General features: G+C 37.1%; 1 protein-coding gene across 2 annotated transcripts in view; it reads left to right on the plus strand.

Moving 5' to 3' along the window:
* Window positions 1-682: 682 nt before the first annotated feature.
* The window catches only part of VPS13B (vacuolar protein sorting 13 homolog B), a 1,996,594-nt gene continuing 1,970,632 nt past the window's right edge, over window positions 683-26,644 (plus strand). For both annotated transcript variants that reach the window (XM_053715243.1, XM_053715242.1), the window contains exons 1-3: window positions 683-963; window positions 2,135-2,316; window positions 11,297-11,440. In XM_053715243.1, coding sequence (XP_053571218.1) covers window positions 2,170-2,316; window positions 11,297-11,440 — 291 coding nt within the window. In that variant the 5' untranslated portion in view covers window positions 683-963; window positions 2,135-2,169. The remainder of the gene's footprint in view (window positions 964-2,134; window positions 2,317-11,296; window positions 11,441-26,644) is intronic.

Raw genomic sequence — 26,644 nt, forward strand, 5'->3', positions numbered from 1 at the left:
TTTATTCCTTATGTCAAGCATCTATACAAAAAAATACTGATTCTCTAACTCTGCCTTGTACCTAACTATAATATAAAGAACAAAACATATTGTAAATGTTGTTGTGCACCAAATGAAGCCCAAATTAAACGTCCATTGCTTATGAAGCAGAGATTAAAAAATAAAATAGTATATATATATATTCAATTTACTTCTTTGATCAAATTTGCTTTGTTCTTTTGTACCCTCTGGTGAATAATAAACATTGAAAGGTTCACACGAGCTCAGCAGCGTGACTGCCTCTTTAACTGCATTAATAAAAAAAAAATACCAGAACGGAAAAAGGAAACAGCCATTAAGTAAAATGATAGATTCTTAAATCTCCTATTAAGTAAAATGATAGATTCTTAAATCTCCTATTAAGTAAAATGATAGATTCTTAAATCTCCTATTAAGTAAAATGATAGATTCTTAAATCTCCTATTCCTGAATATACGGATTTACACTAAGAAAAAAAATATTGTTCTTGCACTCGCTAACCAGTGCGTCTCAAACTTCCCAAACAAGTAAAACCACAACGTTGTATTTTTTGTTTCAGTCAGTGGCCGCCGCCATGTTAGTGTCACATGGCCGGATCCTGCTCTGGGTGTGTTTTTGTGTACATGATACGTCAGCTCCGGCTGCACACACCAGGAAGTGTTATTACAATCACGTTGGCAGGCACTGTATGTGGCGGGCATCGGCTGGTATCCTTTGAGTGGTTCAGTTCACACTAACACCTCTGCAGTCCTGACGGGGAGGGGGCGACGTTGGCAGCCATTTCATTAACTCCTACCCCGACATATGGGATGCGATGGAGTTAAAGCAACATTAAGAGAAAACACAACATGACCGGGATGATTGTTGATTTCTACCTATTCCATATGAATTCATTACAGCATAAACTACATTAACTGCGAGTGCATGTGGAATACCACGAGAATAGTGAGTGTGGTGTACTGAGTGAGTGCATGTTGTTTAGTCTTCTTATGCGAAGTAGCAGCTGCAGTAAAAAAATAAAATGTACTCACAGAAATGGGAGATTAATACGAATTCACACGTTTTAATTTACTCCCCAATAATCTGAAACACAATTTATTGCTGTGCAAACAAGGATTGATATTAAAATGTATAATCCAGGGGATATCAGTTTAGCGAAAACTCATAACTGACAACCTATATGTCTTTGCATCTAAAAGAGGGTATTGTAAAGTGTCACAGTATTTATAGAATTCAATACATATATCGGTATTTAATTTTGCCTCGATTTAAAAAAACTTTGTGTCCCCCAAATAACTGGAGGTTGTGCCCATCAAGTAGTACTGTAGTATGCAGTGTACATATATTTCTTAAAAACTATTTTTAAATTAAAATTAAACAACTTTCATATACAAGTCTCTCGTTTTTACTCAATGTGTGTTTATTATACATGAACAGTACCATTCATGTCTATCTGAATCATGAAAGACATTTTTTGGGTGTCATGTCCTTTAACGCAAATTACATTGCCTCACATACCTGGCTCCTTTCTAAATGTTGATAATATCACTTTGATTTATCATATGGACTTTCAAGAAGTTTACCTTGATACAAACGGGTCACTTATTTCTTCTAAAGGAACATGGCATAAAAGATAAAATTAAAGCTCCTTGATTTGTTTGGGCCGTAAAATTAAAGAAAAGTAAAATGTATTTCAGTTAAATTCACTTTTATTGCAACTAACTGTTTCAATGACGGTTTACTAAAGGAACATGTATGTGTCTTGAACACTGTATATATAACATTTTTGCATACATTGCTGCCTTTGTGAAGCTACCCAGGTATGCCCTCATGCAAAGTAACTATTTTTCAACAAAGGATACAATATGAAAGATTCAAATTGATAATAAAGTAAATTTGACTGTTTAAAATGACATGATTGTTTCATTTTGACGTCTATGACTTTAAATATTTGTAGTTTTTAGTAAAATATCTGATTAAATTATGAAATCATTTGTAAAGTACAAATATTTTGCAATATTTAATCAATGTTATCACTATCTATACACTTTTGTTTGGAAATACTGTACATTGCTGGTGTTTAAATATTGAATATGTCTTGTTTAATCAAATACAGGATTATCGAAGGGTGAAGACTGAAATATTTTGACCATGTTGGAGTCCTATGTGACTCCTATTTTGATGAGCTATGTGAACCGCTACATTAAGAATTTGAAACCTTCTGATTTGCAGTTGTCACTCTGGGGAGGAGATGTAGTCCTCAGCAAACTAGAATTAAAACTTGATGTACTTGAACAGGTATGTTGGTGTCATTGCTTGCTATGTAATTTGCTAACTTTTACATGGTTGATACTAACTCTCTAAAGAGGGATATTTGCTACAATTTAGTATTGGTATGGTGCATTTTCAATAAAACTGAAGGGACAGTAAAATAAAAATGAAACTTTCATAATTCAGATAGAGCATGCAATTTAATATAACATTCAAGTTTACGTCTGTTATCTACTTTGCTTCATTCTCTTGTTATCCTTTGTTGACAAGCCTACATAGGTATGCTCAGGAGCAGCAAAGCACTACTGGGTGCTAGCTGCTGATTGGTAGCTGCTCATATATGCCTTTTTTTCTTTGATTCAGCTGATGTTTTCAGATACTTCACTCTATTTCTTAGTAGTGCATTGCTGCTCATTCATGAAAATATACAAAGAGAGTGAAGCAAATTTGGTAACAGAAGTAAATTGGAAAGTTGTTTACAATTGTATGTGCTATATGAATCATGAAATAAACATTTTTATTTTCTTGTCCCTTTAAAACATGTACAAGGTTTAATCGGCTATGAAACATTTGCAGTAAATTGATCACAGTAACCATAAAAAAATTACGTTTTGCCCATCAAACTCCACACTAGTAATTTGAAAAACCCAGTTTGTGTTTTTATTATACCATACTCTACTAAACCACCCTTCCTTAGATTCACTAAGACTGTAACAGCATCTCAGCCGTTCCATTTCTTGTATTAATCAGTGCAGCCTTTAATTGGATCAATCAATCACATAAACAGGAAGGTCTACTGGTATTTGCTTTAAGTATAGGGGAAAATATCCTATATACTCTACTGTTATGTTACATTCATTAAGGTTTTCATTTCACATTGGAAACCAATCATTCAAAACTCACTTTCCTTTGTCAAGGTTGTTGATGTGTTATCCAATATTCTATTATAAAAGTCATGTTGGAATATAAAACAAATTCAACTATATATCTGATGGCTATGCAGCTTCTATAATATTTGTCTCACTAAATCTGTGATATGTAAGTTGCCTCTCATGTACTGAAGTAGGTAGAGACATCTCATAGACGTCTGTGTTGGTCGGTTCTTTCTGTCTTTGTTTTAGTTTCTATCATTTTGGAGTAAGGTAGAGACTGAGGTAGAGTTCAAGCAGAAGTGTGTTATTTTGCACAGAGTAAGAAAGAAGGTTTAACCCATCTCAGTGCAGCACACTTGCTACTTCAAGGCTTCATATACCCTCTAATTGTCGTTGGAAACCCCACACATGACCCTGCAAGTGGTCCCAACATATAGGCACAAATGTACAATTGGAATGATTATTCCTGTTTGCTCAGTGGATTTATAAACTGTGGCTGACTCTGAAGTTACCACTAGTTACTCTCAAAGGGCAAGTAGGATAATGTTGGGTTGCTTTCTGCTGTACCATATGCTTATCCCGAAGCTCCAAACCCGCACCAGAATACACCTTGGCAATCTAGTTGCATACTCCTATTTTATTTTATGTGTTTGTGGGGATAATGAACCTGTATGCGTGCTTCCATTTTTATTTGTTCAAAACCCACTTCTGATGCTCCTCACTGACTCAGTGCTTGTCCCCTTATCTGGAGCAGCATAGCTCTGCTCCTCTGTATGTCACTTTGCTTTGCATGGGTTAAAGGGGCAGTCAACACTAAAATTGTTGTTGTTTAAAAAAGTTGATAACGCCTTTACTACCCATTCCCCAGCTTTGCACAACCAACATTATTATATTAATATACTTTATCACATTTAAACCTCTACATTTCTGCCCGTTTCTAAGCCACTATAGATAGCCTCTTAATCACATGCTTTTTTATTTGCTTTTTACAACAGGAGACTGCTAATTCATGTGGGCCATATAGATAACATTGTGCTCACACCCGTGGGTTCTGCACAACACAGTTAAAATGCAAGTCAATAGATAATAAATAAAAAGTCATGTGATAAAGGGGCTTTCAAAAGATGCTTAGACACAAGGTAATCACAGAGGTTAAAAGTATATTAATATAACCATGTTGGCTGTGCCAAACCGGGGAATGGGTAATAAAGGGATTATCTATCTTATTAAAGGGCCAGTAAACCTAGAAAATAATGTTATATAATTCTGCACATAGTGCAGAATTATATAACATTATATTAGTGCTAGCTTTATATAACATAATATTGCCTGTAAATTTTTATTAAAAAAGAGGGTTTTTCAGACCCGCCCTCTGTGCTCTACTGAGCGGGTCTGGTTTTCCCTCTGAGCGCATCTGGGCAGCTGTCTAGTCACAGCCCAGCCCGACCGCGCCTTTACACTCAATGTAGCTCGCTCCTGCTCTGTCTGACAGCGAGAGTGAGCTACATTGAGGGTAATGGCGCGGTCGGGCCGGGCTGTGACTAGACAGCTGCCCAGATGCGCTCAGAGGGAAAACCAGACCCGCTCAGTAGAGCACAGAGGGCGGGTCTGAAAAACCCTCTTTTTAATAAAAAATCACAGGCAATATGTTATATAAAGCTAGCACTAATATAATGTTATATAATTCTGCACTATGTGCAGAATTATATAACATTATTTTCTAGGTTTACTGGCCCTTTAAAGTGAAGGTTAATTTTCATGTGAAAGTGCCCGTTTTTTAAAAAAAAACTATTAAAAACAAGGGCACTTTCATTCATGAAAATTGACATTTCAGCCGTTTTCTTAAAATATACTTACCTTTTCTTCTTGAAGCTGCTCCAGTGCTTCACCATCCCGTCGCAAGCCTCTTCATACGTCAGCAATGACGATTCCGGCATCCTCCAATCACGGCTTCCCCCCCAGGGTAATCATTGCCTGAGGCAACACTGTGATTGGAGGAAGCCGGTTTCGTCATTGCTGGGTAAGTAAACCAGGAAGAAGCAGGCGGGGCATCTTTTCAAAACGGCGATCCGGCATTTCAGAAGAACAAGGTAAGTATTTTTAAAATACGGTGCCATGTCAATTTTCATGAATGAAAGTGACCATGTTTTTAATAATTTGTTTTAAAACTGGGCACATTCACATGAAAATTGACCTTGACTTTAAACAATAAAAATGTTGCTTTCACTGTTCCTTGAAATTCACAATAAAGAAAGGAAATAAAAATAAACTGATCTTATGAAAGGAAGGCCTGCCATCAGTTTTTTGTAAAGCCTGCAAGCTAAGAATGCGTTTTACATTTTTAAATTCTTGACTTGTAAAATGATATAATATTAAATTTCAATGGCCATAAATTAAAGTTTTATTGGGACACAGCTAGTCTCATTTGTTTATAGTCTATTGCTGTTTTCACTCTACAACACAAGAACGGAGTAATTATGTAGAGAGTGTATATGGCACAATCATCACTTTGCACAAGCAATTTGCTTTGGCACAATATTCACAACTAAAAGGAAAGCAGCTCTCAGAAAAAAGTTTGAAAATTTAAAATGGAATCTCATCACAGCAAAATATTTAAACAAAACAAGGCTGCAACCAAAGTAAGATTCCCAGTTGCTAATTTGTCATATATTTTGAATTTCATCAATAACAATTTATGGAATATTCTCAATTTTGCCTCTTGACATAACAAGTCTAAAATAATGTGATGTTTTGCGCAGTCGGGGAGGGGCAAGTGTGTCTAGTGCAGAGGAGAGAGTTTTGTTATAGTGACATGATCTTTCTTTAGTAAGGGCAACTTTATAAAGATTTAGGCCTTCTTAGCTTAGACCATTTATTGACTATGGCATGCTTCTTAGAGCAAGGCTTAACAATTCCTAGGAGCCACGAAGTTACAACTAGAATTTTGAGTCTAATTTTTTGGATTATTTTACATATATCATTTTATGTTTTACCAAATGAAACCCTGACTTAGAGCAGTTTCTCTTACTGGTTTGCTAAGTTAGTTTTCATTTCAGATACCTGTGAAATAGCTGTATAATCAATAATGCCTTCTGTTGAGGAAAAGTACAAATTTGATGTTGGGGGTACTTCTGATGAAAGTTCTTTTTTTTGTTTTGCTTTTATGTATTTTAGCCCTTCATATTCCTTCGTCCTATAACTATCACCATGCCATTTCTGTAACATTAATAATATATTCAACCTTTTGTGTCATCTTTTTAACTTTTGAAGGGTAAAAGTTAAGGAGTAATTGAAAGAAATAAAGTGGTACATTTGCTAAGTGCCGGACTACAGTATATATTTGTTATAGTGACCTGGTGTGCTGTTTGTGTCGAGCATTGCATTGTAGTGTATACTGTGGGCTGTTTAGTTTTAGCAGACTTCTTAAAGAAACATTTAAATATACCTTTATAAAAGGCTACATTATCTGCACTGATTAGTGTTTATTTAAAATAGAAGTGACTGTCTGTCACATACGCATGTGCACTATGAGCACACCTCAATAAATGCTGAAATTTTGTTTAAAAAAATGCCAAAACAGTATTTTAACACATGCATAGTAAATGTCTCTTTAACTAGCTTTCAGTATTTTGTTGTCGGAAGCATTCAGTCCTGAGAGACAATGTCCTTTCTTCTTGAATTCTCCATTGTCACCTCTCCCATACCCACACAATGTTGGTAGCATAGATCACAAGGATTTTACTTTATTTCTATGGGTATATTTGAATAGGTTTACCAAAAGCAATGCCTAGTGATTTAATATCATGTCTGCATGTAACCCATACATCCTTTTTGATTTTACTGTCCCGGTTTCTACATACCTTGACCTTCGTATTATTAACACCTTCATCTGATTATTGAAAAATTAGCTTTTTTCATGGCTCTCACCACATTTTATCTTTTCACATAATTGCAGCCTCTTGGTCAGAATTACCTCTTGGATTATTCAACTACTTTAATTCTCAAACACAAAATTTACATTCGGAGGGATTTAGTCAATCTCTAATTCTATTGCTTTGTATGTATTAGCTGCAATGTATAATGAACTGGTCTACCATACGTTTTATTTTAGTGTTTATCAAATTATTTTGCAACTCTTTTGCTTTATTTTTGTAAAGTTTAAAAACTTTTTTGGTTACTGTTAATGACAGAGGTCAATATTGAAATCTGCATGACAGCATTTCAATTTTGAATAGAAACATTTTTTGCAAAGTACTTTCATTAGATACCATTTTTTAGTAAAGGTTATGACTGTTTTGCAGTGGCATTTGCACATATCAGTGTTCTCCACAGCAAATGTTGTCAGCCTGGGTGGGTGATGTCCAGTACTTTCTTATATTGTAACTGCTATCCCAAAGCACAAATAATTGCATAATTTAACATAAATTTAATTAATAATAATTTGAGCAATAAACATTGAAAACATTGTTTAGCCGAGTTGTCAGTAAAATCAGCCGGTGGTGCACCCATTAATAGGGCCTGGATAGAACACTGCATATGCTGTGAGTGTTCTGTACACCAGCTTTTAAACACCACACCTTCACAAAGAGTCAGCGGTGGCTTGTATGATACCAATTCACTGATGCGCACACACACCACTGCCACCGCTCTGAGCAGGCACAGTCTTTGAATCCCGAAGCTCTAGTCACACATAGCATATGTGTGTATGCCACTGAAACAGTCATGACTTTTGCTAGAAGCATTTTTCCAATGGAAATATATTACAAAAATTATTTTATTTAAAATTGAAATGCACCCACTTTCAATTTTTACCTTCTCTCTTTAAATATTGCAAAGCTTTAAAAATGTATTAACTTAGGTTTGACCATAGCTTTTTTTGTTATCTTTAAAAAAAAACAAAAAAAAAAACGTCAGGTACTTGGTAACTAGCTAAAGTTTATCCGATTTTCAGTGTCACTATAATGAATTGGTCTCTCAGTTTTGCAAGAAATTTGAATGCAGAGGGCAATCTCACAATGACAGCAAACTGATTGCGCAGGAAATTAGAACAGAATTCTTTTGCAAGCTGAATGCAGAGCTCCGTGCAGTGGAAACAGTCTGAGATTATATCATATTTTATTATTTTAAGAGGAGGTGAGGGGTATTACACTTTTACATTTTTTTAGATAAGGTAGTAGACATAACAAGTTAAATAAGGATTATGCTGTTTAGGAGCCAGATATTTTTTTTTTTAAACATTCCTTGGCGAAATATGCAAAATTAATTTTTATGAAAATACTAAACACTATTTTTCACCTGAAGAGAGAATATTTTTAAATGCACACGTGGAAATAAAATACATAGTATAATCCATTCAGCAGAGAATGACGTTTAAAATTATTACATTTTAAAAAGTGCCCTAACCCCAACTTTAAAGGGGACGGGAAGCACAATATTTTTCTTTCATGGTTCAGATACGGCATACAATTAAAAAAAAAAAAAAAAACTTCTATTTTTTTTCTCTTTATTCTCACAATATCTTTTTATTGAAGTGGCAGGAATGCACTATTGTGAGATAGCTGAACACATCAGCAACTAATAACGAGCCATATATATGCAGACACCAATCAGCAGCTAGCTCCCAGCTCCTGAACCTACCTAGGTATATTCAATAATAGAAGTAAATTGGAAATTTGTTTAAAATGTTATGCTTTATCTGAATAATAAACAAAAACATTTGGGTTTCATGTCCCTTCTCAGTTTTCAGCAGTTTTCGAAATATAGATTTTGGCAGAAGGTTGGCTTCTTATATGTTTTATTGAATGGATATAAACATACAATTTCTAACATACAGAGGACATGTTTGTCGATTAAAGATACCATGCATGATAAAGTCTTTGACGTTGATAGAAACTTGGTCAAGTGTGAAATGATAGTAACTTTCAAGTATATTAAAGGAATAGTCTAGTCAAAATTAAACTTTCATGATTCAGATAGAGGATGCAATTTTAAGTAACTTTCTAATTTACTCCTATTATCAATTTTGCTTCGTTCTCCTGGTTATTTTATTTGAAAAAGCAAGAATATAAGCATAGGAGCTGGTCCATTGTTTGGTTCAGCACCTGGATAGCACTTTCTGTTTGGTGTCTAAATGTAGCCACCATTCAGCAAGTGCTACCCAGGTGCTGAACCAAAAATGATATAATTGATAATAGGAGTAAATTAGAAAGTTGCTTAAAATTGCCTGCTCTATCTGAATCATGAAAGCTTATTTTTGACTACACTATTCCTTTAAGGGGCTTAGTAAATCTGAGACTGTGAGTATTTTTCAGTTGTTTTCAATTAAAAAATTCAAGAAAAAGGGGTCATAATCTCAAGCTGAAGGGTTGTAGATTCAGGAGTAATTTGCAGAAGCCCTTCTTTACAGAAAGGGTGATTGATTCATGGAATACACTTCCACATGAGGTGATAATGGAAAATAAAGTGGGATGTTTGCTGGGTCTATGGTTCTTATCTGAAGTTAAAATCTATGTTTCTATGATAAATCACAATCCTTTAAGAATACTTGCAGTTATTAAATTGAGGTTATTCCACTACAAAATAACCATTGGCAATAATTAACCCTGCACTTAAAGAATCCTAGTCTAGTACTGATTCACCCAGATAATAGCAGAACAAAGAGGACTGTTCAAGATAACTTGTTCCCCAAAGAAAACCACCACCGTGTAATTGGCATCTAGTGTTTGAAGACATTATCAATTGTGGTATGACAAGAATTTTTAATAGATGCATCTGCAGAAGTCAGCATGTCCGTCACACTTTCATACACGTATACATTTTAATTGATTGCAATGGTCATAGATAATATATATTTAAAAGGAACATCTTATTTCATATATGACATAAGGGCAACATTTTTTGTTTGTTTTAACACTAGGATTATTTACCAGTGAAACAAATAAAGGGGATTTTGAATCATGAATTATAAAATACTTCATGCTGAAAGTTACTTCACCGTGCTGAGCTCATCAGGTAACCCATGGCAGAACACTATTTTTCAGTGAGGTGACATTTCTACCTCTTAGCCAATAGACGTGCGGGCCACCTGGCATTATGCCGGATAGCAAGCACACTGTTGGCTAAAATCACCTCAGTGATAAGATAGCATTCTGCCGTGGGCTGCCTGAGATGCTCAGCGTGGCAAACGCTGCAGACAAATAAAGGAACTTTCAGCATGAAGTATTTTATACTTCATGACTGAAAGTCCCCTTTATTTGTTGCACTGGTAAAGCCTAGCGTTTCAAAAATACTAGGATTCACTATCACTTTAAGTGGTTATACTATTTTACTGTTTAATTTAGCCATTCATACTTGCTACTTAGTTGTACAGAATGCTTCACTATGTAAAGTAACATTTAATCTAGCACTTCCTGTTAAGCGGGATATGAGCTTCTGATGTTATTTGCTTTTCAGTGTTGGCGGTAATAGTAAAGCTTCCTTGTTTATGACAACATGTCTAGCTTTAATTTCCATATCCCCCGCGTTTAACTATTTACTAAATTTCTCTTTATATAAAAGACAGTAAGAAGTCTTATATGTGCCAAAGCTGCTCTTTTTCTGTAAATAACATTTTATTAAAATTAGATCTTTTAAGGACACAGATGTCATAATTCTCCAAATATTTTACATTTCAAATCTTATAATGCTAAAATGTTTTAAATTTAAAATTATTGCCCCCCTCTCTTTAGGAATATATATTAAGTAGCTTTTTTTAAGCAATATGAATGGTGTGGTTTTCTATTTTGTACCAATTTATTTGTGATTAATGTTGGGAAAGAAAATATTAGCATACTCTAAATTTGTCAAATGTTGGCATTGACAGTGTAACACTTTGCAATATTATAAAAAAATTCTGTTATCCAAAGAGCACAATAATTGCATTATTTAATGTAAATTAATTGTATGATAATTTGTGCAACTAACAGTGAAACATTTTTTTAACTAATTTTATATTAATATTGACTTAAACTTTATCTTTGTGGTCAGTAAAATCAGCTGGGTGATATGCACATTCAATACGTATTGGGGAGAAAACCGAGTATAGTTTGTGGATATAATTATGCAAGACTAACTTAAATATATCTATTTTGTATTAGGAACTGAAGCTGCCATTCACATTTCTTAGTGGACATATACATGAATTGAGAATTCATGTGCCATGGACAAAACTTGGGTCAGAGTCTGTTGTCATCACTATAAACACTATGGAGTGCATCTTAAAACTGAAGGATGGAGCACAGGTAAGAGATGTTTTCACTTCATGTTATTTTAAAGTGAAGGTAAACTCTGGTGAATGAAAGCCTGTTTTTTAAAAATACTATTAAAAACGGGCATTTTCATTCACCAAAGTTTACAAAGCAGCCATTTGTTAAAAAAACTTATTTTTTTTTCTTTTCACAGCTAGAGCAGCTTCCCCCACCTAGAGATCCTCTATTCACTCGTCAGCAATTATTAATCTGGCTTCCTCCAATCACAGCATGGCCTCAGGCAATGATTACCCTGGGGGGAAAGCTGTGATTGGAGGAAGCAAGATTAGTCATTGCTGACGTGTGAATAGAGGATTTCTAGGTGGGGGAAGCTGCTCTAGTTGTGAAAAAGAAAAAAGGTAATTTTTTTTAACAAAACGGCTGCTTTGTAAACTTTGATGAATGAAAGTGCCCCTGTTTTTAATAGTATTTTTAAAAAACAGGCTTTCATTCACCAAAGATTGTCTTCACTTTAAGAGTCTACTAGCTGCCCACTAGCTTGGTATTTACACAAGGTTATGTGAGAAGGCCACTGCTTAAAATCTGCAGCATATATCAGTATACCACAATTCTCCTTTGAATTTTAGTGGAACTCCAAAACCACAACACCTATAGTTAAGCAGGGGTTAAAGCCATGAATGGTGGAACAAAACTATTAAAACAAACAAATATAGATGTGATTGCACTGGTGAACTCAATGTATAAAAACAGAAATATGTCATTTATTCATATTTTAATCCTTTGGTTGCTAAGCCATTTCCCACCTGGGTGCTAATATTTTCTTTTTCTTTTTTTTCTTTTTTATCTTTTTTTTTTTTTAACTTTTTTTTTTTTTTTTTTACAGACTCCCAAGACTTAGACTGTTTGAAAGGTTAGACGAGAACCTTTCCAACAGTGGGTCTTGGGGGTCTGTAGCTGCTTAGATGCCTGAGATACAGGCTTCTAAGCAGCATGCCCCCTCCTCCTATACTTAGCATTGTTAAGTATAAATAAAGTTGCGCGGTGACGTCGTCACGTAATTGCGTGTGACGTCACCGCTCATCACGTGAAGCCCCGGCGATGCCTGTCACTCTATAGGCACGATCGCCGGGGTAGGAGCAGTAAGGAGCCCCCAGATCTCCCTCAAGGTGGGAGAGTGCTCATGACGGCTCTGAGCCGTCATTAGCACCAGAGTGAGAAACTCTGTGACGGCTCAGAGCCGTCAGCACTGAAAGGGTTAAAGTACACACATGGGGGGGACCGTGACATCCTAAAAATTACACTTTCCATAGACACTCGAGTATAACGTAATTTGTGTATAACATAACAGGATAGCTATAATCTGGAAATGGGAGAAAAGTTCAAGACGCGAGTATAACGCAAGGAGAAAAAAGTATAAATTAAAGAATGGAAAACACAATTTTTACATAGCAAAAAAGTATACATTTTAATATCAAAGAATGAAAACACAATTTTATGGTACATACCGTAATTTTAACATATGGTAAACAGTAGCAAAATAATATAGTAAACTACCGAGTACCGGTAGGCTTACCGGTACTGAATATTAAAATCCTTCAAAGTCAGTGTCCGAATCCTCTTCTGCAAACAGTGCAATTATGTTATCTTAAGATTCTGCAGTATCCAGACAAGGATCAACAGTATCATCTGTCTCATCCGTCAAATTTTCATCATCTTCGTAGATGGCATCATCTTCGGTCCCATCCATGGCATTGCTTATGCCACATTTACGGAAGGATTTCTGAATAATTTCTGGCGGCATTAATTCCCAGGCATCTTTAACCCAACTACAAACAGTGATATCTGGTCTCTGAGGCAGGCCGGACTTTGTTGTTGTTACCACATCGGAGCATATCCAATCGGCCCACATCTGGCGAAGTCTGTCTTTAAATGGCTTGTTTAGATAAACATTGAGCGGTTGAAGTTGTGATGTCAATCCACCTGGATTAACGGAAATGTCAGTGCACTTATTGCTGACAGTTGATTTGATGCTGTCTTTAAGATGTGCACTAAACATGTCCCACACCAGTAATGCTCTTTTGCAGCGCAGACTGCCAGGTCTAAGGCACCAAACATTATCAAGCCAGAATTTCACCCCGTCTTCGTCCATCCAGCCTTTTGGTTGAGCTCGAACGATGACACCAGATGGGAATTTCTCATTTTTCGGCAGCGTTTTCTTCTTAAAAGGGAAGATTCCACAGCTGCATTCATTACTTTTGGGAAATCAGAACCTGGACACCTGGAGGAGGCAAGGACACTCCAGCCAAAGGCTCAAATACCTCCCCCACTTCCCTCATCTTCCAGTCATTTCTTGCCTCTAGTCACAGGAGGTTGGCAGAGAAGTGTACAGAAGTTTGAGATAGTCTCTTATGGAGGGTAGTACTCTTCGCAATGGGACTGGAGTTTTAAGTAATCCTGTCAGCCTCTCAGTGAAAGCATGGATGGAAGTTAGAGTCCGGAGATGCAGGGAGAGTTTTCCTGTGAACCCATCCTGACTCATAACAGCTCCTTTGTTAATTAGCGTTGACAAGTTTCGCTACCTTTCGCCTACCTTTCTTCACTCAAGTCCATGTCTGAAGCGAGGCTACTATCTGTCACACTTGAAGGGCCGTGTTCCTGTTCCATGGAGTAGATTCCGGTAAGATCGTTTCATTTTATTTCGATATGTGAATGTAATGTTAACGAAACAAGATAGGGTCCCAGTGTCCTTTTATCTTAATGAGGAATCATGGGTTAATATCTCCTGAGGGGGTTATTGAGCAAGGGGGACTTTTAATCATGTTAGTTATATGGTTCTATCTGCAAATGTGTAGCTTTACTTAGGCTCACGGCCTTTACGGAACATAATGGCCTTCTTTCCAGATTAAGCGCCTTTTTTTCGACTGGCACAGTGCACCTCGTGACGGGCACGGTTACATTGTTTTTCACTTCCGTATGCTGAGAGAGTCTAGCTCGTGGGTTGTCTGGTTCACAGGAGGCGGTGAGTGCCCCAGCCATTGGGGGTGTCAAGGGGTGCCAGTTAGTTTTATCTTTTTGTAATCCCAAGATTATGGAGGATTCTGATATGCCTGACACGGATGCCTCCGATACGGAGGATGTGTCTTGTGATGAATATGAAATGGCCCGGGTAATTAATGCCCATCAGTTATGTTCCGTGTGCCGTTCTAGAATACTCTCTTCTCGTGAGTCTAGGAGCTTAGAGTGCGTTGAGCCTTCCGCCTCTGAGGTTTCTATAACCCGTGAGACCCATGCCCAAGACCCTTTCCCGGCTATGCATGCAGGTGTCCCTATGGCCTTCACTATTTCTCAGGAGAGTGGCTTGTTTCCGCCGGAGGTTACAGCACGTTACCGCATGGCCATTTTTATGACTAATTTATATCTCCCAAGTGAAGTATTTCTCCAATACTGTCCATGCTCCGTTAGCCTAGGCCCATCGAGCGTGGGATCGCCCGATTCGGTTCGGCCTTCCGGGGAAATGTTGGCCCCTGAGGCTTTAGGGGCTTCAATCTCGGAGCCGAGGTCTCCAGCAGATTTGGCGAGGGATGATTTTACCTTCCGTTATAGACTGACTCGTTTTAGGGTTCTTTTAAGACAATGTTAGAGGATACTAGTCCTATTGGGCAGAGGGATCTGAGGCCTTAGAAGTTGGATGGCAAAATGGATATGACGTTAGGGGATGAAGCCAATCTCCTTATCGTCTTCATTTTATTTTTTTATATGTTTTTCGGTTCCTTTTCTCAGCTTGGGTGAATGGGACCTCTAGTCGGCTGGTCATGTTGTTCTCATTCACCTTGGGCGTTCACACGATGGGTGATGCCTTTCATTTTATTTTTGATCCGGATGGATGTGTTTAGTTTGTTTTTCCTTGAGCTCAGGTCTGTTCGATTTCGTTTTATAGTTTTCTTTGGAACCGATACTTGCAACTCGTTGCGTGCGCACTTGTTGAATATTTTCATTTCTAGTTCATTTATTGATCCTTCGGGACAAATTTTCTTGGACCTTGAACAGTTCCAGAGTGCTCTTATACCAGGCTGGAACTGGTCGGGCGCTTTTTCAGCTTTTACCAGGGTTTATGTCACCTTTGTGGTGTTGAGGATACCTCTAGGCCAGAAGGAGGGTTGTGCGTATCACTCTAAGGGTGGTCGATTTGGGCTACTCGTCTGGGCTGTGATTCTGCTTCTGCAGAGGACTCTAGGTTCTTCAGGTTCCCGAGACTTAGAACCGTTATTTCCTTTAAATGGAAGTTGGGAGATGTATGTGACCTGTTTGGTCTGAGGTGCCGGTTGATTAATGTTTGGTTTTCACTCGAGGTTCTTCCGGGCGCTGACTCTATAGCCTAATGAGCTCTTTCTTGCGATGGCGGAGCTTCATTCTTCCCTACTTTTAGGGGGGGATCGTCTGGTCGGGTGTGCGGGCATGGTTTTCTCTGTTCCGAGTCATGTTACTCTGAGAGGTGGTGTGCAGCAGTTCCCTGCCTTTTGTGTCGTCTATTTCAGCTAATTCCCTCGGTCGGACTATGGTCTTTGCTGTTCAGGTGTGTTGCGTCCTCGATGTTACGCTAGCCTTGTGGGTTGTCAGTAGCTATGTCGAGGTTGTGTACAGAGGGCAGCCCTTCGAGGGTCAGGCAGTTGTCCCTTTTTTTCCTAGATACTCCATTTGGAGTTTCGTGGGCGATGCCTTGCGTTAACTTCTCTGAGATGGCGAGCAGAGCCCTGGATTAGTATTTCCTTCGGTGATTGATGTTACCCTGCCTGGGTGTGTATCACGTGTTGCCGCTTGCCTATGAGATTTCTTGCAATCCATTTCACTGAATGCTGATTCTCAGACTGTTCAGGAGTCCTTCGTGACTCTTGAGTTTGAGGCTATCTAGATCGCCAGATCTACGGACTTTAGAGGTGCACTCTTCCTTGGGGGAGGCAGTTAGGGTTCTCTCCGAGATTGGATTTTTCATTGTCCATTGTCAAGAACCCTGGCCTGGTCCTCGTCCCTCTGTGGATGGGTGGGGACGGTTCAGTTCACACATGAAGTTGTGGTCCCATGAGCCCTCTTTGTTGGGGCTGGGGCTCTGTGAGAGATGCCTTTGTGACTGGCTCAGGCTTTAGGTCTTTCTGACAGGCCCCTACCTGTCTTCTGGTGCATTCACGATGACTCACGGTAGCATGCCGTTTGTAGCAGCAGTCTAACGGGATTTTGTTCCTCGTTGATCCTCTCTTCTCTCTTGTGACTCTTGTCTTCGGTCTTTGAGTAGCCTTTGGGCTGGGACCGTTCTTCCGGAGGGAAGGTTAGGGATCGGTTACTCTACGCAGTGTTGACCATTTCTGCTGTTGGCCATTTCCTTGAGGGAGGACTTTGCATGTCCTCCTTCTTTCTACCAGCCTCTGGTGCCGGGAGGGCGCGCTTCTTGGAGCAGCTTTTCGGTGGGCTGTACGCTCTTGGAGCTGGAAGCTAGCCCAGCATACTAATGCACTGTGGCTACTCTGTACTGTAGCAAACCGAGGGTTGCAAGTTCGATCCTCGGCGAGGTCTACTCAGCCTTCCTCCTTTTCGAGGTTGATAAGATGAGCAGCGCCTTGATTCCCTTAAAGGGATACTAAACCCAATTTGTTTATTTCATGATTCAGATAGAGCATGAGATTTTAAGCACCTTTCTAATTTACTCCTATTATCAATTTTTCTTTGTTCTCATGCTATCTTGATTTGAAAAAGCAGTACTGTAAGCTTTAGAGCCGGACCATTTTTTGTTCAGCACATGGGTAGCACTTGCTGATTTGTGACTAAATGTAGCAAACCAATCAGCAGCTCTACCAAGGTGCTGAACTAAAAAATGGGCCGGCTCCTAACCTTTTATTACTGCTTTTTCAAATCAAGATAGCATGAGAACGAAGAAAATTTGATAATAGAAGTAAATTAGAAAGTTGCTTAAAATTGCATGCTCTATCTGAATCATGAAAGAAAAAATGAGGGGTTAGTATACCTTTAAGGGGGATTAACCACACTTTACAACAACATTCATGTTTTAATGGAACCATCCACAGCGATTTGCTTAAGTGATGGTGTATCCAGTTAGTGCTACTTGCTTTTGTCTAACTAGCTTGACTCACCTTTAGGAGGTTTTGAGTTAACGATAGGGTCAGCCTTCCTTTTAGAGGCTGGTCTTTGAGAGTTCCTGTTCAGACGTTTTGAGTTTCTATGCGAGAGCTCTGTTCTAGCTGCTTGGATATTTATCCTGCTCCTGCTGTCTCAGCCTAGCTAGTCTCCAGATCTAGATATGTTATGTAGCATTGGCGGACTCATGAATTTCCTGGAGTACCTTAGGGTATGGTATGGGAATGGGGGACATGAGGGGTTCCTCAAGTCCTTTTGAGGACATGTTCCCTGTGTATGGATCCTTCTTTTTGGATCTTTGTGTTCTAGGGAGTTTGTCTCCCTGGGCGTTGCCTTTGTAAAGACAACCATGGGTTGCTTTTAGGTATTGAGTGCGAAAAGTTCCTTTGGATTTCCTGGTCTCAGGGCCCCTTTTGGGGAGCAGATGCGGTTCTCATCTTTAGCCGGGTACCTTCTTGGGTGTCGTGTTCCGTGGGGCAGACGCTTCGGAGGTTGTTTGGACCTGACGGACTCTGGGTCTGTGTGCTCTCTAGTTCGGCTTTGCCAGTGGTGTAACTGATGTGCAGTTACCTGGACTCTGGTTTTCTTTGCGTAATTTTTTACTTGGTTTTTCTTTTTTGATTGTTGAGTAATTCAGGCTGTGGTGCCTTTTGAAGGAGCCGCCTTTTGTAGCCACCCGTTATTGCATTCAGTGTCCTCTAGCTTGGGTATTGTTTTCCCAAAAGCAATGAATGCAGCTGTGGACTCTGGAAAAACATAAATTATGCTTACCTGATAATTTAATTTTCTTCTTAAGGGAAGAGTCCACAACTCCCGCCTGTGCTTTTATCTCTGAGGCGGCTGTAAATTTTTTGTTCTGGCACCTTTTTTTCACCCTGATATTTCTCCTACTGTTCCTTGTATCCTTGGCAGAATGACTGGGAGATGAGGGAAGTGGGGGAGGTATTTAAGCCTTTGGCTGGGGTGTCTTTGCCTCCACCTGGTGGCCAGGTTCTGACTTCCCAAAAGTAATGAATGCAGCTGTGGACTCTTCTCTTCAGAAGAAAATGAAATTACCAGGTAAGCATAATTTATGTTTTTTTCGCTTAAAAATAATCAGTGGTTTCAGTTTTATGGCATCAGCCATGCAGGATAGAACGATTGGGAAGTGAATTCTGGCTTGATAATATTTGGGACATGTTTAGTTGCACATCTTAAAGGCAGCATCAAATCAGATGAAATGTCTTGAATATACCCCCTCCAATTTGTATATTATTTTATGTCTCAAAAATCTTGCGTTATACTTGAGTATCTACGGTATGTATATTTTTATATTGTGCAAGTCAGTTACGTTTATTAATTCATTTTGTTGCATGTATGCTTTAAGAGACATTTAAGTTATATAGCACTGTGGAATCTGTTAAAGCTCTCCAAATAACTGATGATAATAATAATATTAAAAAAGAAATCCTGTGCACGTCCTTGCACAGGAAACACGAGTACTCCAGTAGTTGTAAGATAAAAAAATCTTTATTTATTCCATGGGTTAAAATAGTATAACAAACTCATACTGCGAGAAAGCTAAAAAAGTCTGAACGGTTTTGGCACTGCGTGGCCGTAGTCATAGACATACTAAATGTGTGCTTGTGAACACCATTTATACAGATCAAACCCTCCCCCCTGTGGAGGTGGTTTACATGATAATAGATTAAAAACAAGCTTAACTCTATAAGTACTGTAAACTTTTTCTGTTACTAATGGATACATTTAAGGCAACAATTTAGGCCACATCTTCAAGAACATGCATATATCAAATATATAGAAAGGAACATAACATCTCACTAGCAAACAGATGCTTAACGCCTATACATGCCATAGGTGAGGAATAGAAATAGTAATATAAAATACATTAGATATAAAGTTATAACATTTAAAGAATAAATAAGTAAACTTATAAATATTTAATGCCTCATGATTGTATCTGAGTGACAAAACATAATTATTAACAGGCATAAATAGTTTATAACCATTACTTTTACACTAAAATTTCCAACTGAGTTGAGGACAAGAAAAAGGAGGCGACTCCAACATCAGATTGATGGTAAATTTACCAATATGTGAAGTTGACTGATGTTAAAATAAAGCCACCTAGTATACTTCAATCACAAATGTATGATGACTAATACATACTACTAGTGTGTCAATAATGGACCAATATTAGGGTAAACGAGATCAATCTATAATCCAAAAGCAAGAAACTATATGTCTGCTTTGAGTGTGTGAAATATGAACCATAAGCCCAGGGAGTACAGCCCCCAGGAAGCAGGCTACCAAGTCTATGTATCCAGTATATTTCCTGTCGGGAAAGTATCTGGAATGTGTCTCCCCCCCTTGGGGGTCTGGAGACAAGCTCAATAGCCTGCCACCTGAAGGTTCCAACATCACCGCGATGTACCTCTAAAAAATGTTTAGAAAAGGCTGAAACCGCTCTTTCCTGTGATACATAGGATAGATGTTCTCTGATACGTTTACCCACTGGCCTTGTTGTTCTACCAACATATTGTTTTATGGCACTTTGTGCATTCAATCAAATATATAACATATTTGCTACCACACTTAATACATCCCTTCGTATCAAAGACTTCCGATGTACGAGCTGAGATGAAGGTCTTAGAAACATTCATGTGGTCACATGATTTACATGTCCTTTTTCCACACTTGTAAGTGCCCTTAACCTGCAGCCAAGAGCTACTACTGTCTTCCTTGTGTAAGAGACTTGGAGAAAGTAAGTTTCCCAAGGATAAATTGCGTTTGTACACGAAATTACAACCATCACTTATGAGTTCCCATAGGACGCAGAATGGGCAAATTTCTATTTATCACCTGGCACACCTGGTGATACTGGTTTGAAAAGGCTGTTACCAAAGTAGGCTTTGTTTTAGTTGATACCTGACTTCTTCCTTGATCAAGAAGATGGTTTCTATCAACTTGACTTCGTTAAAAGCCCTATTTACAGTATTCTTTAGGTAACCCCTGGCTTTCAGTCTATTCTTCAGATCTTTACTCTCCTCAAGGAAATCCATCTCATGGGTACAGTTCCGCTTAATCCGCATGAACTGGCCCTTTGCTATGCCTTTAAACAGGTGTCCAGGGTGGCTGCTACGGGCATGCAGAAGTGTATTACTGGAGATGGGTTTCCTGTACAGAGATGAAGAGATACTTTTTGACTCACAATCAGATGTTAATGTTATATCCAGGTAGTTAATCCTGTTCTGGTTCCATTCAAATGTGAACTTCAGACCTACTTTATTGTGGTTGAAAAATTCAACCAATTCTTCCCTATCGAAGTACTGACCGAATTTTGCTGTGTTAAGCTATGTGTGTACTGTTGTGAGGGTACTAATAATTTCTCTGTATCTTGACTAATTTGATGATTAGCTTCCCCTCACACCGCATGTCGCGAAGGTGACGCTTCCTAGGACTTGCTCGCTTTATAAGCTTTGAAACTTTTTTCTGTTTTCATATAATAATAATATTGTTGCCAGCGGTCAGAATTTGGGCATTGAACAAAGCAGTGACACTGTAGCATGTTGCAAGCACAGGTAAACTACGGCATACTTGAATAGGCTACACTTCCTGTTAGGTGAATGGAACAGCAAAGTTTTCTGAAGTAAATTACAAGAAAAATAGACAAACTAATGTCTATTACTTTTTTCACTTCACTTTACTTAATTTAAGCATTTTATAGAGTTTTTTTATTTTGAGTTAAATGGCAACTTAATATTGCAGTTTTGGTCTACTTTAGAAGTTTGATATATAGGAATTTGGGTTACATAGAACCCAAATATTTCTTTTATGATTGAGATAGAGCATACAGTTTTAAACAACTGTTTAATTTATTTCTGTTATCTAATTTGCATCGTTCTCTTGGTATCCTTTGTTGAAAGCAAATCTAGGTAATCTTATTAGCTGGGAGCTAGCTGCTGATTGGTGGCTGCATATTTATACCTCCTATCATTGGCTTATCTATGTGTTCAGCTAGCTCCCAGTAGTTCACTCCTGCTCCTTCAACAAAGGATACCTCAACAATAAAGCAACATTTAAAATATAAGTAAATTGTGAAGTTGTTTAAAATTGTATGCTCTGTCTGAATCGTAAAAAAAACATTTTTGGATTTCATATCCCTTTATTTATTTTTTAATAAATACGATATTTAAATAGAAATGGAATGCAAATATACTTCTCCCCTGCTACCTAGCTGCAGGAACTCTACAGCCGAAAAGCTGAAATAAAAAATGAATAAAAATAAAGTAATTTTAGAAAAACACTCTTACGCATACATGCTTAGGGACTATGAAAGCAGCTATGGTTTAACAAGCCTTTCTTGATCACTCAGTTTGATTTCTCTAGGAGCATATACACTGTATTGCACAGAGAAAAGGATATAGATTTATTAGGACAATTTTATCTTTCCAAGTTTGATGTAAAGCATGGTTAAAAAAACACTCAATGTTTTAAGTCAATTTTTTTTCCAAAATGTTTTTTTTCTGATCTTATAAAGGGGCATAAAAGGGGTTAATCACAGTTAACGTCAACCCCAGAGAACCAATTCACTACGGGAGTTAGGTTAACACATCTGGTGAGCTATTAAAAAGCATATGTGTGTAACCGCCAATCTCCTAGTAGTGCATTGCGGTTCTAAACCTTTCAACAGAGGATATCAAAGGAACAAAGTAAGTATGATTTTTAGAAGCACATTGAAAGACTATTAAAATTGTCCCTTCAATGCCCCAAATTTGAGTACCGTTAAACAGTGGTTCCTAAAAGGTTCAATAACATATCACACTTCTATTTGATACAGAGTTCTAAGGCATAATTGTTTTTTCAACTTGATCCGGTGGGCTAAAAAAACAGAGTGGATTGCATCATAGCTGAAGTTCATGCAATAAAATAATCAAAGATTAAATGTTCAAATGCACAAATGTTTAAAGGGACATGATACCCAAATATTGAAGCACTTGAAAGTGATGTAGCATAGCTGTATACAGCTAACTAGAAAATATTACCTGAACATCTCTATATGAAAAAGGAAGACATTTTATCTTCACATCTCATTGTAAAGGGACTTTAAGCAGCTAATCAAATTTTTTTCCCCAACTTGCAGCTGGACATTAGCTGAAGGATAACTGTTCACAAAGTACTTAATCTTGTGAGCTGAATGTTGAGGTAAAATGTCTTTCTTTTTTTACACAGAGATGTTCAGGTGATATTTCCTTCTCAGCCTTTTACAGTTATGATGTATCATTTTAAAGTGATTTAGCATATAAGTATTATGTCCCTTTAATTGTAAGTTAAAAAACAATTTTATAATCATGAAGTTAGCCCTGTGGTGTAAAGGCTTTCTATATTTCCATGTCTTGGAGTATACTTGGACCTTGCCTTGGTATGCTGGTCAAAAACATTTCTATAGAACAAACTTTCTATAACTTTTTATATACCTGCCACATCCCCATTCCTCATTACTTATGAGTCTCTGCCCATCTGCAGCAAAAAGGGATAGATTACGAGTGAGCGCTATATAGAGCTCCCGCTCGCATTTAACTTTGCTAGACAGAGGCTTTTTTTGCGTGCATTAAAGGACCACTCAATGCAGGAGATTTACATAATTAAATCATTGTCTTTTTATTATGCACTAGTTAACACCTAATCTGATTTTCAAATAAGCAGTAGATTTTTTCTGACAAATGTATTTATTGTGTCCTGTGACAGACATCAGCCAATCACAGACCAGTATATGTATACCCTGGGTGCTCATAAAAAGACTGCAAAATTTGATAATGGAAGTAATTTGGAAAGTGCATGCTCTTTCTGAATCATAAATGTTTATTTTGATTCAGTGTCCCTTTAAGAATACAAAGTTTTCATATGCGCTAACCCAACAGCTTTAAAATCTAATTTGTGAAATCCAATGTGCAAAACACACATTTTACATGTCTATGTACTCCATATAGAAAGTAATGTACCTTTTTATTATTAAATATATATTTCTATATATATTTGATACTGTTAATGTAAAATACATATCTATACCTATATATATCGCTAGGACTAGATATATAGGTATATACAGATATAGATATATAGAAAGAAAGATGTATTTCTAATAAAAATTACATTATCCTGTAAGTGAAGAATAATGGAATGTTAAATATGTACAGTACATATACAGTAAAACACAAATACTTAAATATGTACACACATATAAATATATACATACATATTTAGACATGTATATGTACGTATCTCAATGTTAAAGTCCTTTGCCTGCCTTTGATCCCTTATATTTTTTTAATATAATATTTTTTTACAATAATTTTTATCAGACATTGTTGTTATTGGTGTAACTACTTTAAAAGGAATTTTTGATGTTTATTATGCCACTTTTTTGTCTCGCGTAACTGTTAACCAGAGCTCTAGATTTGCTCTAACCTGATGTGGGTTAAATTCAATTGTGCTCAAGCTTTCATCTTAAATTACTGTACTTTCAACTCGTAATACACACTACTTCCAGCAAAATACCCTTTATCACTTGCGCACAACTGTTAGCGCGCCACTTGTAATCTAACCCCTAATATGCTTGCTCAGTTCTGTTCTGTGTGTATTAATTGTATATGTGTAATGGTCTGACTTAAAGGGCCATGATACCCACATTTTTTCTTTCATGATTTAGAAAGAGAATGCATTTTTAAACATCTTTCTAATTTACTTCTATTATCTAATTTGTTTTATTCTCTTGATATTCTTTGCTGAAAAGCATATCTAGATATGATCAGTAGCTGTTGATTGGTTGCTGCACAAAGAAGTCTCATGTGGTTGGCTCACCCATATACATTGCTTTTTCTTCAAATAAGGATATCTCAAAAATGAAGCAAAATAAATAATAGAAGTAAATTGTAATGTTGTTTAAATTTGTATGTTCTATCTGAATCCTGAAAGAAAAATTTTGGGTTTAGTGGCCCTTTAAAGGATGTTTGTCGCTATTATATTGCTAATTGCTCTTTAGAAATATTTTTATATTGATTAATAGTATTGTTTTTTAGACCCTTTTAAAAGATAAAAATTAAAAAAAATCCTGTAATGCAGCCTCACACTAAAAAACCCTTGTGATACATATCCCCTAATTTGTTTCCATTTGTTACTTATATCTTTTACCAAATCTATGCAGATTTTGCAGTACTTTCTCATTTTTCATATTTCAGTTGTAACATTGGTATTCTGTATTTTTGGTAAAAGGGTCAGGTGTCACTTGTATTCTGGACTTTGAGAAATCTCAACTGACATTTGAACAAATTGTTCAGTGGTATGTTCAGCTCTAGAGACTCACTTCTGGATTTCTGCCATTTTATTTAAGTAGCTGGAATGTAGATGAAGGCTTTTTTTGATGCATTTATATGTGGGAGCCAGAAACTTAAATAAAAACAAGCTATGACATAAATTGTTTGCTACTTAAATACACTGAAGGGATATGACTGATTTGTACAGTTTCTCCTCTAATAAAGGTTATGGTTTTGCAACTGCAGCGTGTTCATTAGTTGTGTGATAATACAAATAACTTTTTTTGAATGCTGAAGATGATACCTTTCTATTGCTGGTGGTCAGCAACTGACGACATTGAGATTAAAGGGACAGTCTACTCCAGAATTTTTATAGTTTATAAAGATAATCCCTTTATTGCCCTTTCCCCCAGTTTTGCATTACTAACACGGTTATATTAATGCACATTTTACCTCTGTGATTACCTTGTATCTAAGCCTCTGCAAACTGTGCCTTTATCTCAGTTCTTTTGACAGACTTGCATTTTAGCCAATCGGTTCTAATTCCTAGGTAAATATATAGCAGTGAGCACTATGTTAACTATATTACACACATGAACTAGTGCTGTCTAGCTGTGAACAACTGTCCAAAAGCACTGAGATAAGAGGTGGTCTACCTAGGCTTAGCTTCAACAACAACAAAAAAAACAATAAAAGAACAAAGCAAATTTGATGATAAAAGTAAATTGCAAAGTTGTTAAAAATTGCATGCCCTATCTGAATCATGAAAGTTTAATTTTGACTAGACTGTTCCTTTAAAAAGAAGCCCAACTATATTACTTTTCTTATCATTTTCATAATTCATTTGTAGTTGCAAGTGCTTCACTGAGAAAATTCATTGCTAAAAGTGAAAAATCAAAAGGGATACTTTAGAAATTGCTATGAATAAGGCATGCATGGGTTAATGAGCAATGGGTATTATTAGTTAATATTAACCCCTTAACAACCAATTACGTACCAGGTACGTCCTGCAAAAACTGTCAGTTAGTGACAATGGACGTACCTGGCACGTCCTTGGTCCAATTGAGTGCTGGAAGCGATTGCGATTGCTTCCAGCAGCTCTCAGGGTATTGCAATGATGCCTCTATATTGAGGCATTCTGCAAAACCCTTTTTCAAGCATCCGATGCAGAGAGAGCCACTTCAAAAGAAGCATACGAAGAAAAAGATTGTGTAAAAACAGCAAATAATTTACTTGTTTTCTTGCAAAATTAGCATTCAGAAATTCTCACTGCAACTCCTGCATTCGGAAGATGAGAGATCTGACATGTTGGTTACTTAAAGGGACACTGAACCCATTTTTTGTGTGATTCAGATAGAGCATGCAATTTTAAGCAACTTTCTAATTTACTCCTATTATCAATTTTTCTTCATTCTCTTGCTATCTTTATTTGAAAAAGAAGGCATCTAAGCTTTTTTATTAGTTCAGAACTCTGGGCAGCACTTTTTTATTGGTGAATTAATTTATGCACCAATCAGCAAGAACAACCCAGGTTGTTCACCAAAAATGGGCCGGCATCTAAACTTACATTCTTGCATTTCAAATAAAGATACCAAGAGAATGGAGAAAATTTGATAATAGGAGTAAATTAGAAAGTTGCTTAAAATTTCATGCTCTATCTGAATCACGAAAGAAAAAAATTTGGGTTCAGTGTCCCTTTAAGTTGCATTCTGTTCTCTTCTGAGCATGGTCAAAACTAACTACCTGTTTCTCTTGTATTCACTAAACACTAAGCTAGCTT

The sequence above is a fragment of the Bombina bombina genome, chromosome 5, assembly GCF_027579735.1.
Source record: "Bombina bombina isolate aBomBom1 chromosome 5, aBomBom1.pri, whole genome shotgun sequence".
Classification (NCBI taxonomy): domain Eukaryota; kingdom Metazoa; phylum Chordata; class Amphibia; order Anura; family Bombinatoridae; genus Bombina; species Bombina bombina.